The following is a 14,106-nucleotide window of genomic DNA, read 5'->3' as shown; positions in this document are numbered from 1 at the left end:
ATACAATACAATCTGAAAGTACAGAAAGTGGTGTTAACAGTATACATGTATCTGGAAATTTTTGGCATCGTCTGTGATATTTTGTGTTTAATTCATGATGTTTTGTTTGTATTGCATATATTTACATGTACTTCAATCAAAGTACATGTATATATTAGAACTATTTTAACAAGGCCTTTGACTTTCAGTAGGATGTAACTACATGTAAGACTGCGGAACATTAACTGGCAAGATTGGAAATATATAGCTTACGTCAATTTCACCTGTAACAGTCAAAACATTTAAAATGGGCGGGGACAAATTGAAGCGGACGTCTGAGAAAACATTGGATTGAAACTGTAGTGGTATAGGAAGTGTATTTTCAATCCACCTCACCGTTTCTACCTTGGTTGAGTAAATGATTTAAAGCGATCGAACTTTTTTTTAGTATATCAGCAAGGTGATTGTAAGTAAGTAAGTAAGTAAATATTTTATTATAGTGACATGTCTATGTCATGAGTATAGTACACTACAAAATTATACATTATCAAATTACACCCAGCCCATTGGACCTATATGTCACTTTGAAATCTTATAATATACAAATATACATTTCTGAGCGCATGAGTTTACTTTGATTTGTACAAATAACTTTGTCTAGCTGAATAAATCAAATTGAGATATTTGATTGATAATCATTCTATATGAGAAGATCCTAATTTGGGAGATATCACAGAGGCGGATCCAGCAATTTGAAAAAGGGGGGGGGGGGTTCCATTTGATGAAAACCAATATGTGCATAATTCATCATTTGTCAATTAACAAGGACTTTTTGAACGTTTTCCGTGCGTATACAACTGTATTTAATAAACATTTATCTCATCACTATTACATCTATTTCAACAGCAGAGTACTTGCACTGCATTATTGAGCGTTTTGCCGTTTTGGTTTAGGTAAGGAAGATGTGCATAATATCTAACGTCAAGAAACTCAAGTCTCCAGCAATGAGAAAGTGCGTCTATGCTTGATAGAAAAGAAACACTAAGAAACAAAAAATAACTCGGACTAATTACGACAAACTATTATAAAAATGGCGTTTTTTTTATGTCTTTAAATTCTGAACTATTTATCGATTTTGATTTTTTAAATAAAGGTCTAAATGATAGGATATGACAAGAGAATGGGAATAATTTATCTGCTGAATAAATGGTACGTGTGTAATACAATGGTAAAAGCAATTGTCGTACCAGGGAACTTGATGTGACCTCTGTAATGGGTGCGCTACATCATCTGGCACTAGTACAAATGCGATCATATTTAGAAAAGTTTTGAAAAGTAGGGCATTTTCATAATGGTTTACATATAAACCCTTTACACGGTATTTTTGTAACAGAATTTCTGATTCTTGGAAACAAAACAAAAAAACCCTTTTTTGTGTTTCTAGTGGGTATGAAGGTAGCTAGCATTCCAGAAAAATAGCATAACCCGCATAAGCGGGTCATGTAATTTTCTTTGTATTTTTCGTATGAAACGAAGTAAAACTCATCTATTATAATTACTTTAGTTAATTAACTAAGCAATACATTTCAAATCGGCTTTCTAAACTAAAACGAATACGTGTACTCGTTTTACTCGGCTTGACAGTTCAAAACTGTATATGAACTATAATCAATTTTTTTTTAAAGAAATACATTGTGGATGTTATTATAAATCTGTGTTTTTAGCGATACTGCTTAATTTTATGTATTTTTTTTTTTGCTTTAATTTTCCACATGTTTACTCAGTGTTTACTCAGTGTAGTAAACACCAGATGCTGAAGGGGAGTACAATGTACTTTATTTCGATAAAAAATCGATTAATTTTTTTCATGTAAGAACAAAATTATGGGACGCAGTACGAAATTCTTTAAATAAGCAATTTTAAAAGCATTTATTTGAGATAATAACAGTATTTCTATTATAAATGGGGGAAATTGCCTTTAAGTAGGCATTAAACGTTTTTAAAAAATTCATATGTCCCAGAGAAAGGGGGGGGGGGGTTCCGACCCCCTCTGGATCCGCCAATGTATCATACACAAGGCAAAGCTTTGTCCGGTGACTTTAGAACATCAGTCGTCGCAAGTTTATGTTGAGCTAGATAAACAATGAACGCGCATATCTATTCGTATACATTAACTAAGCGGAAAAATATAGTTTTTATTTGGATAAAATTTGAAATTATTCAACCGAAATTTGAATAATTCTCCTCATAATAAATAATAAATAAACCCAGATTCAACAATGGCCCCACTTGATTTCAGACTTGTTACAATGTACATGTACGACTAATTCTCTGAAGTCATCGGACAATGCTTTGCCTATATTATAATCACTCCAGAATTGGGATCATCCCATATTTGCTGATTATATACTTATTGACTAAATGAAATGTTTATCAATCGCTTTGTTGATATTAAATATTTTTTTTCGACTGCTTTAGAAATGCTGAGGTGGATTGAAAATACACATCCTATAATGTTTTCTCAGACGTCCGCATTAATTTGTTCCCGCCCATTTCAAATGTTTTGACTGTAACAGGTGAAGTTGACGTAAGCTGTATATTTCTAATCCGCGGTCTTATAGGATTTGGTCCAAAATATAGCACTTTTTCAAACATCAGACATTTTCAATATTATAAAATATTCAGTTTCAATGTATTCAAAGAAACGCAAATTACACAATTACCATGCTCTTAGAGTCTTAATTATCTTATACGACATCATTAGAATATTAAGGTTTTGATAGGGATATATAGGACTGTAGTTATTTTACAATAAAAATTGGATATTTGACTATTTGAACCACTCTAAACCAAAGAAATACGATTAAAATTATGTTCTACATGTATTGTACATGTAGTTCACGTTTACATTTAATTAGTTTTGGTTTAACGTGGTCTTCGTACTGAAAATTAGACAAATATTTCAATTAGTGTCTTTTTCTAAAACAATCATGTATATAGCCATATATCTTGAAAATGCATCTTCTGAAAATGTTAGATGCGTGGCCTAGTGGTAACGCGGAGGTCTTTTTGATTTTGTGGTCGCTGGATCGAATCCACCAAGTAGTAAATATTTTTTTTTCACTTAAATTGAAACATGAAAAAATAGAGAGATTAAGTTACATCTTCTCGGTTTTTTAAAATTATTTTTGTGCAATTTAGCCTTGTATCATTTAAGATTGTGTAACTTAAATGATAGTGATGATATCCGAGATATTTATAGTGGGATTTCCGGCAAAATGGCAGGCAAATTCAAACGTAGAAATAGTAAAAATATATCAGACCGCGGAACATTAACTGGCAACATTGAAAATATATAGCTTATACAGGTCCTGTTACCTGTTCGTCAATTTCACCTGTAACAGTCAAAACATCTGAAATGGGCGGGGACAAATTGACGCGGACGTCTGAGAAAACATCGGATTGAAACTGAAGTTATGGGAAGTGTATTTTCAATCCACCTCAGCGTTTTTTTTAACTTGCTCTATAAGTTAAAAGCGATCGAAAAACATTTTATTTAGTAACAGCAAAGCGATTGAAACACATTTTATTTCATTAATAAGTAAATAATCAGCAAATATTATATGAAAAGATTCGAATTGGAGAGGGATTATACGCATGGCAAATACGTTGTCCGATGTTTTCAGAGAATCAGTCATCACAAGTTAATCGAAGTAAGTGATTTTTCTGTTAGTGTATAACTAAATAAACAATGAACGCTCATTACTATTCGTATACATTAACTTAGCGAAAAAAAATATAGGAGCAGAATTTAAATTATTCTCCTTTTGGAATAAACCCCGTTTCAACAATGGCCCCACTTGATTTCAGACTTGTGACGACTGATTCTCTGAAGTCATCGGACAACGCATTTGCCTTGCGTTTAATCTCCCTAGAATTGTGATTTCCTCATATTTGCTGATTATATACTTATTGATGAAATAAAATATATAAATACAATTTCAATCCAATGTTTTCTTAGGCGTCCGCTTCAATTTGCATTCCACCTTGATATCGCGCAAGAATCACCAAAGGAAGCATTTTATTGTTTAAATAAATTATCCAAATGCCTTGGTAGGACTCATTAAATGTATATTTTGTGGACTTAACAACATATATTAATAATTTAATTCTGGTTGTAACGCGGCATTTGATTGGATAGAAAAATTAAGTTAAATTTGTATAACCTGGTTTGCACGTCACAAGACACGTCACAATGCACTAACGTCAAAAACGTAATAATCCGCTTGACGTTACGTTTGAATTTTGAACAGATTAATATCATTTTTAAAAGTAAACGGACTCAATTTGTACAGCAAATTACAGAAAATTAAATTATAAGAAATGAACTCAATGTCTACCCAAGTTATACGAGTATAACCTGGGTTGGGGCAATTTACGCTTTTTTTATAATCCACTTCGCGGATTATAAAGCGTAAATTGCCCCAACCCAGGTTATACTCGTATAACTTGGGTAGACATTGAGTTCATTTCTTAAATAATTGTTTTAAAAAGGTTCATTATACACACGTATGAAAATGCGTTTTCTCCTGTAGACTATTTTTTAACAGACTTAAAATCGTCGCGAAGCAGATCCGCTTCGCGGCTGCTTCTTTGCAAGGTATGGGACGAATTCTTACTGTGACCTGAGCGTAGCCTGGTCAGGGCGAGATTATTGTTTGTAATCTAGGCATGACTCATTTAGAGAAAATTTAGCTCAAAGTTCTTACATTTCAAAAGTATTAATTTTTTTCCAAAGTTAGATTTCTTTTAAAAAATTTACCTCTTTGAAACAAAAATCTGAAATGGCAGTTTTTAAGAAATTGTCTGACTCTGAAGGTTAAGACTAAATTAATTTTGTTTCCAAATTCAAGGAAGCAGTTTGTCACAACAATGACGATTCCATTTTATAATTTAATTCTAGCTGTAACGCTTTTCTGACTGGGTAGATAAATATTTCATATCATATATTTTATTTAAAGTTGCCTCCATCATAGTTGGACGGTATCAATCAGACTGACGTTAAATTTGGATTTTGTACAATTTGATGTCATTTTAAAGGTAAAAACTGTTTTCTTATTCAATTAGTTAAAGCTGAATTCAATAGTAAGAAAGCGCAAAGTATTCCAAGCTATTTTATACCGGTATGGTATAAAACTAATAAATATTAAATGCATTCCTCAACTAGGAAAATAGCAAATGAACTGAAACACTTCATTTAAAGGTGGTGCTTATTTTCTCGTTCAACGTTATAAACATTAATTGTAAACATTTTTATTAAACAACAACTTATGCATCAATCAAGAAAGTCGGCGGGAACTTTCTTTCAGGAAATTATGAAGTTTTAAAAGATACAGGTATACAGTAGGTATAATCATAAGGCTATCTTAGGACAATGGTGCACTCAAAGTACGTCATATGTTAAGTTTTAGTCCCTTTCCCGAAGCTCTACTGAATTTCATAGCCGCAAACAATGATCAATATATTACAATCCTCTTTCAACTGCTCGTTGTTTCAGTGACAAGAACTTCTCTTAGTTAATAAAATAAGTTTACATTTTCCAGTGTCTTTGCCCGTGATAACACTACGTATCGATTTTGTAGTTTACAGTCCAATAAATTCAAAAGACGTATAATTGGGGCGCAAGGGGCGTTTCCTTATTAATATTCAAATATTTAATCATACAATTGCTGAAAATTATATAATATAAGTAATAAGGAATCATTCTTTAAATATTGAATATATCATAAAGCCCTTTGTGCTTTATTGGATTTGATCAGGCCGCGACCAAAATTACCACCTCATAATACCCAAAGAATGATTCCTTATTCCTTAAATCGAACAATGCAAGTAAAGCATGGTAGAAGATTGACTTTTGATGTGACCATTTACCGTTTAAATGAAATAGGATTCATATAATATGCTAGTAAACAAGTTTGAAACAATTTGTAAACTATTCTTATCAACCGCTTGGCGGTTTATAACGCATAAACTGTCAAAATCAGTTTATTCTGGTGTACATGTAAATTATGTATGGACAGAATTTATTCCTACAAATAAAATCTGATTTTTTCTTTATTCAAAGAATTACAGACCAAAACGCGAAAGGAACTCTATTTCGGTGTTAAACAAATGTGAGATTTGATTCGATAGCACTAGCTAGAACCCCCAGTGTCCATAGTGCTTGGATTAGCTGGTTAGTGACCCATACGCATATGCACTAAAGCGCACACCATGCAGTTATGTTACAAAGCTAGCTAGCATACTACAGAGGGTGTTTAAGGATCAGAGGGTGCATATACTACAGAAACAAATGTGATTAAACATGCATTGCTAAGCTGAAGCAGAGTACATAATCCAAATCATGAACAAGTAACACGCTGTAAAGACAAACTCACAAAAGAGAGTAGAGTGCGGACAAGAAGGTGCACAGACACAACACACACCCCGCACACTGGCACACACATGTATAAAACACAGAAACATACATTACTATCTTAAAGCGGGGTATATTGATTATTCTACAAGCATAGCAGATTATAGAGGCCAAATTAAAAGGATTTTATATATAGAAAGGGGTTAAGAGTTAATAGAATTCATAAAACACAATCTCTCTCTCTTTCTCTCTCTCTCTCTTTCTCTCTGTTTTTAACCCAGTCTCTGTGCAAAATTATTATAGATATTGCCATGATCGGACGTCACAATCAAATTCTACGTCACGAATTGCTTGTACTTGGATTTTTTGTCGCTAAATTGTGGCATTTTAAATGAGTGAAAATGGGCTGGCGGATCCTGGATTTTCATGTTTTCGAGACCGGTTTTCTTCTTCTTATGGATATATTTTTGAACTGCTCTTCGGACATGTTTCAATGCAAGTCGGGGACACTCTAAGAATTGACGTAAAAAGATGGCAGGATCCTAGAAAAGAAAACTGAAAAAATATATAAATGCACGTAATGCAGACATAAAAATATTATCTGGACATCGCACCATTGAAAATGATACATACATGTATATATTATAAACATTACGATACCAGGTAGTTTATCGAAGATGCAACTTCAGATAGGCATTTATATTAAGTGTACTGGAATCGATAGACTCTTGTCCATTTTTATCTATACACGTAATATGTAGGTTAAATTTTAAGCCATCTCGGTATTTTAGATATGATTTAATCATATAATTAATAAACAATGCACAATGAACAATGCATGCTAATTAACGGAACAAGAATGAAAGAAACACATAAATGTACAGGCAAATCCTGCAACAGTTCAAAATATGAATCTATAACAAACGAACAGACAAATATGATTTACTGAAACAAAGAAAGAAAATATGTATAACGTTGCTATATATACCTCCAATTTCATTGATACCTGCAAAAGAATGTTAGTTACTTTATTTTTGTGTGTATAAATATTGTCAACATTCCGTATCAAATAAATTATATACATTGTGGTGGCAAGTTAGAGAATGGATCCGCCGATATATTTGACTCTGCCATACTAAGGAAATGTGACGTCACACAAATAGGAAGTGACGCTCAGTTTAAACTTCTGCTAGGACAGAAGGATGTTTGATCGGACCTCGTAATGCAAGTTGCACTGCGTAATGCCTCTGTTTGACCACCGATATCGGAAAACCCACAGTATCGTGACCGAGGTAGGCAAATGGTACGTAGTTACAGAGATTATCTTGATTTGCAATTCGTCTGCTCACAGAACTCCGTAAAACATCGATGGATTTGGCATTGAAGACCGAGGCAGGATCTGGATGTAATATGCTATTGCATTTACGTGTGTGTGGCAGTTCAAATGCTTCTATATCATGTCAGTTACCGTAAAATTCATTCGTACAACGCGAGGATTTACTGACATTAGAGATGAAGATTTACAGTTTTTGGGGGGATTTATTATAAATCTAAACAAGAAAATCGGCGCATGCTCAAAGGGGTTAGTCGCCGCCGAGCGGCAACTAACCCCTTTGGGCATGCGCCAACTAACCAAGCAAAATTCTCATCTAATCCAGAATACACCGCCAACAGTATTGTTTACAAATAAAAATGAAAAACAAAATAAAAAATAAAACAAACATATGAAATAAACAAATAAAATAAAATAAAATAATCATATACATTATCTGAGAGGGAGGATACATACATGTAGTACAAATAAACAAAATGTTTACTGCTACTTTACTGCATTAGACTTAGAATGAAGAAAACTAAGCTACATTTTTTCCTTATTGAGCTTTACAAACATCTCAGGGGACTTAGTTGCTCGATTTTTTTTATTCTTTAAATTTCGAGTTAAATAATTATTCCGAGTTAAAATAATACCCTGTTAGTGAGTTAAAAATGGTAAACACCGATGAACGACAACCATTCAACGATTGAGTTAACTTTGTCAAACAAAATAGAGGCCAATATGGCAGCGCTTATGATGTTTAAAAAAAAAATTCTAATATTTTTCACAGTAACCCTAATATTCAACTTTTATTTTTTTAAATTATTTTGTTCACAAAGTTACTAAAATGCCTCGATTGCTGCTCCCGCTAATTAAGGGTGTTCTAACATTTAAATATCGACTATTATGAAGGCATTGCAAAATCCTGGGAAAAAACTATAGTTAAGAGAAAAAAAATTTTTATCGTTAAATGAGCACAAGCGACACCAAATGGAAAACCAGTTTAGAAATGTCAATGTTATAGCGTGCTGAGTAGCATAACTGAGTAAGCTTATTGAGCAATAAAACAATGTCTTCACTTGTAAAATGTGTATTATTGTCATTTCTGCTGCTTGGCTACTGAATTTTGAAGGTGTCCTGCAAATTTTTGAAAATTCATAGGAAACTGTCCGTTGAATTTATAGGCTATTTTGCAACTCAGTTAGCTTTACGTTGTCAATGCAAGTGTACGGTCATCCCTGCTTGCCTTGAAGTATCTGGTACCTGTTGAAATGTGCAGCTGTGCAGATTTCCCTGCCTGCAAAAAGTAGTCTACCTCTTCAATATAGATGCAGGTGCGCAAATTAAGTCTGTACTTAGCAGCAATCAAGGCTATCCGACTTTATCTTTAGTATGATCCCGCGGGGAATAGAGGCAATAATCATCCTTGCAGGTTACAAAAGAACAAGGGAGAAATTTTAAAAATAAAGAAAAATGTTTAACAATTTTAAAATATTTATAAAAAAAAAACCTCTGTTTTAGAATTATATTCATTCACTAACATGAACAAATGCAATATTTTTTATCCTCAGTTCTTGTTAAAGGAAGAAGCCCAGTGGAATCATTTACTGCAAAGCGATGTATCATCTAGTATTCTAATCTACACATGTAGTTATATTTTTTTTTCAGTTTTAACAGAACTAGGACGGAGCTCACAAGCCTTTGCTGAGTTGGCCGGTAGAACAGAAGGAATGATGACAGATGTTGTTATGGCTCTCATTGAAATGGGTAAGTTACCTAACCTGATACATGTAGTGTGTTTTATAAGCCTCTGTTTATATTATTTCCTGATTAAACAGAGGGCAAACTGTTTCGTTCTGAGTAATTTTGTCTCAGTCTATGCTTGTTATCACTAAAGCCAATTTAGCACTGAGAGATTGATACTGGGTTTGTTTTGCTTGTTGTAGGTCAAAATCTTCAAGGTTTACCAGCGCATGCCAAAAGACCAAACAAATCTGTCTTCCTCCCTCGTAAGTTTTTATCATTTTGATATGTTCAGAGAAAACTGTGCTTTGTCAAGTTATGCTTTGTTTTAGTTGATTCTGTCTTTGAAATCGAAGAGTTTTTGAAATTAACTTGATAAAAAGTTTGATTTTCTGTTTGGTCTGTTATCATTGGTGGTGGACATATTTAAAAATATTTTGGCAAAATTGATCTCAATCCAAAAGTTTATCACAGGAAAATTTCATAAACTAAACCCATGAAATAATTTCCAATTTTAAGCATGCAGCTGTACTTTGATACTTGTGTGTGCATTTCTCTCTCTCTCTCTCTCTCTTATTTCTTAAAACAATGAAATTTACTTATAATTAAAGTTTCATTGTCTTTTTTCTATTATATTTATTTTTGAGTTGTATGCGATTCTGTAATTAAATTCCAGCTTCACACAGCACCCCCACCCCCAATCCGAGGACATTACAGGCTGGAGACAAGATGCCACACCCTTCCCATATCCCTGACCACATGCCAGCATTCCCCGACCCTCACACCTACATCAGGACACTGGTTAGTACATGTAATGCTATACCTACATGTATATATACTACCATTGCTTTGCAAAGGGAGGGAACTCTGAAAATTATTGATGATTATAGTCTGAGGTGACATGGTATGGGAAGTTGGTTGATCTTGTTTTTAGTGTCACTGCTCTTAGATTGAAGTCACTTTATACAGAAGTAATTCCATTATTTTGATATTAATAGACAGTACCCACACATTTAATTTACCCCTAAGAAAAGGAAAATGGTAATTTTGCTCTGATTGATATCACAATTCTAAAATAATGATTTTCCTTCTCTACTTAAAGATCAAGAAGATCAGACATTGTTAAGTAATTTTAGTTGAACAATTTGCAGTGTAGTTCCTGATGTTTCCATAGCAATTGCACCACTCATTTTGACTTCCACATCTCAAGTATTCAATGAATGACCATGTAAATTTTTCTTCTTCTTTAAAATCAGACACAAAAAGCTCCAATTAATGAGTACCAGATTATTCGAGAAAAGGCAGCGTCACAAAAACGGGATGTGGAGCGAGCCCTGACTCGATTCATTGCCAAAACAGGGGAAACTCAGTCACTCATCAGAGATGAAGCCAATCTATTTCCATGTAAGTTTTCTTAGAAAGATTAACTGTGCAGTGATGATGACTTGATACAGTTGTCAAAAAACCTTTCAATATGCCTGTCTTTTGAGAAGTCATATTATGGTATTGGTATGAAAGGACTATCTACAGTATGGTCAAATATCTGCCCCCGATTTCAACCAATTTTTAAATAGTATCGTATAAAAATGAAATCTTCACAAATCATTGGAAAGAGGATGCCTATAACTTTAATAATGATTTTAGTCATTTTTGCTCACTCCCTGTTTATCTATGATGTCACTTAAATGACCTAATTCCCTCAAATTTGCAAACAAATGATGATATTCTCATTTTTGCTCTATATTTTGCATTCGGAAGTATAGAGCGCAGGTCTGCTCAAGTGCGATTTTAACAAATGTTTTTCTTCAGATAGTTATACATATTATACTAAAAAATGGTACTTGAGCAATCCTGCACTCGATGTTTCCCAGTCGAATAACCATCGGAAAACACCCATATTTTGCTACAAAACATCAATTTATCAAAATAATGCAATATTCATGACGTCATTTCTACATTATGTCGTCACTGTGGTGACAACCTTTTACACCTTTATTTCCAATATGATTTAAACTATTTTTCATCTTATTTTAAAGCTCTTTCTAAAACTTTGATTTTGGGGGGCAAAAATTGCATAAAACCGTACGTAGTCCTTTCCTGTTTTTTATCTGTTAGCTTTTTCTTGGTCTCCTGGTCATATCTTAGCTCTGTAAGGCCATGGATCTTTTTGGGAGGAAGACTTGTCTAGAATCAAAGTCCTTAATTTTGGCCTAATTTTAAAATTCTTTTTATTCTAAACACTACAAATGTACTTAGAATTTATAATGATAAAATGCATTTTTTCAATGCAACAAGTTTAATTCTTATTTGATTGAGACACATATTGATTGCTTAAGGTGCATTCCAATAGATTTACGTCTCTTTACTTTGTGTAGTGTATATTGCATGTACATGTATCAGCCATTTTTTTTATTATTAACAGTTTCATTGATAATTCTTGTTTTCATCTTTGTTAGACTTGGTTTTCAAATGTACCAACATAAAAGTAGGAATTTTACATCTGTAGAATTTTTTTTGGAAATGTCATGTAATTATTCTATGATTACAATATGATACATTTATCTTGCAGTGATAGCTGTAACACCCCACCCTCTGCCTTATCTTAATGCACTCCTACCAAAGGATCAGGATCTCCTGGCACAGGAGGAGGAAGCACAGCCTACTCCTTCTGGAAAATCATCAAAGTCCTCTCAGGGAGGGGCCAAGGATGGGGAGACAAATGATCAGGATGGGGAGACCACTGACCCCGAGGCCATAGACAACCCCTACCTACGCCCCGTCAAGATGGCCAGGTACCGCAAGAAAGGAGGGGGAGGGAACTGAGGATTAGAACTGTTGTGTTCCTTAGAGGAATTAAATAAATGATCAAACTCTGCATGTGGTCAACTGAAAATAAGAAATTTGAGTGAAATTCAGTGACAAGGACAGCAGAAACTTTTGACTCTTCAATGCTGCTGTCAGAAATGGTGGTCTGAGAAAGCTGAAGTGAAGTTCAGATAGAAGACTTCAGTGTCTAGGAGGACAGATCAGTGCAGTGCTTTCTGAACTGGAAGTGTTGAAGCTTGTGAAAATGTATGTAAACTAGGAAGTCTCTTGACAGAATGCAATTTCAGTTTGATTTTACATGTCATATGCCCTTATTTGGAGCATGCAATTGTAAAGCGGATTGCTGCATTGCAGTTGAAATTGATCTATTTTATCTGTCGCCGTGACTGAAATACACCTGAGAGTGTAAATGCTGAATTATTTAGTGTATATTCAATAACATTCAAATCTGTCTAAAGCAACATTTATTTTCTGAAATTAATAAAAAAAAAAACTTGTACATGTTTCAATTGCGTAAAATTGCATTTGCTATATATTTGATGAAAATGATGTATATATATATAAGTCTGACATATTGTGCATTTATATCAGAAAAAGATAGGTCTGCCAGGTAAACAATAGTAAAACAGACAAAGCCACAATGATAAATACATATATCTTGGTTAGCAGAAATCTATGTTCAAACATTCCTCAGAGTTTGGCAACAGAGCTCTGTGTAAACATGATAGCAACCTGACGTCTGTTAGAGACAGCTAGTGCTCTTCTCGGGATTTGCTGGACAAAGAGGACTTTGCGTGATAGGAATTATTTTTTTTTTGAAACTGGAGAACCAGCCATGATTTTCAAAGTTGGTCGCAGGCTGTGGCAGAAATTATCTCCTAGTATGACCGTGAAAGACTTGCAGAGACTTTTAAATTATCAAAGCAAATTTCGTGCGAATGCATTCAGATGCATAAATCGATACTCAAACTGAGATTGCTAGAAGGTGAAAAAGTTAAAATTATTTCTGTTACTCTGAGAGAACTGTTTACACGAAAGCGCATTTAAATTCTGGGCATTTACAGAAATTGAATTGGAATACAATGAATTTAAAAAGAAAACTTTTACATAATACAGTCCTCTTATCTACTGGTTCAGGTGACCTTGTCGGTCACAGCTGATTTACGACATATGTACACAGGTTTTAGAACTGTTTATCTGAAGTATGTGTTTTTAAAATGCAGATTGGAATGTCTTATCACTACTATATTTACACACACATATATCCGTAAATGTTTGCTCTATTCCCTTTGATATAAAAATATATTGAATAAATCTAAAGTCTAACAGTAACATAAATGTTTCATACATCTATATCAACACTAATGGGGTTGCTCCCATAAAAGGAATACTTGATGCATGGCTCCATATTTTCTTGCGTAGTGCAGCATAATTTTTTTTTTTACTTTTAAAAGTAAAAATATCGATCGTTAATAAATAAAAATCACGGTAAAAATTTCACTAGAATTTCAATTTTGGCACCAGAATTTTAACACACAGGCTGAAAACATCTTCACCCTGAACCAATCAAAGGTGCAATTCTGTTTTGATCGAGACCCGCGAACCCTGCTGCCATTTCCACGAAGTTCATAGCTATATCCGCCCCTGTGACCACCATTAGCACTAACGTCAAGGGATCTCGCTTGCTCTGGAAATATAACTGAAAGAAGATGAAGCAAGCGGTCACAGTGGCTGTCAGCTTGAAGTAGCCTATCAAATACACTACTCTTTCCGATTTGTGCTCGTAACGCGAGATCAAAAACGTCAAAACCAAAGCTGCCACAAAAAT

General features: G+C 33.8%; 1 protein-coding gene across 1 annotated transcript in view; it reads left to right on the top strand.

Annotated features, from left to right (window-relative positions):
• The window catches only part of LOC105338929 (transcription initiation factor TFIID subunit 8), a 46,117-nt gene extending 33,293 nt beyond the window's left edge, over positions 1-12,824 (top strand). Inside the window, exons 2-6 of the mRNA XM_020071688.3 lie at positions 9,378-9,476; positions 9,656-9,718; positions 10,129-10,253; positions 10,709-10,856; positions 12,022-12,824. Of these exons, the coding sequence (XP_019927247.2) occupies positions 9,378-9,476; positions 9,656-9,718; positions 10,129-10,253; positions 10,709-10,856; positions 12,022-12,275 (689 nt within the window). The 3' untranslated portion in view covers positions 12,276-12,824. The remainder of the gene's footprint in view (positions 1-9,377; positions 9,477-9,655; positions 9,719-10,128; positions 10,254-10,708; positions 10,857-12,021) is intronic.
• Positions 12,825-14,106: the final 1,282 nt, after the last annotated feature.

This window comes from Magallana gigas, chromosome 5 (assembly GCF_963853765.1).
Source record: "Magallana gigas chromosome 5, xbMagGiga1.1, whole genome shotgun sequence".
Lineage (NCBI taxonomy): Eukaryota > Metazoa > Mollusca > Bivalvia > Ostreida > Ostreidae > Magallana > Magallana gigas.
The sequence above is the reverse complement of the archived record's forward strand: the minus strand, read 5'-3'. Positions and strand labels throughout refer to the sequence as shown.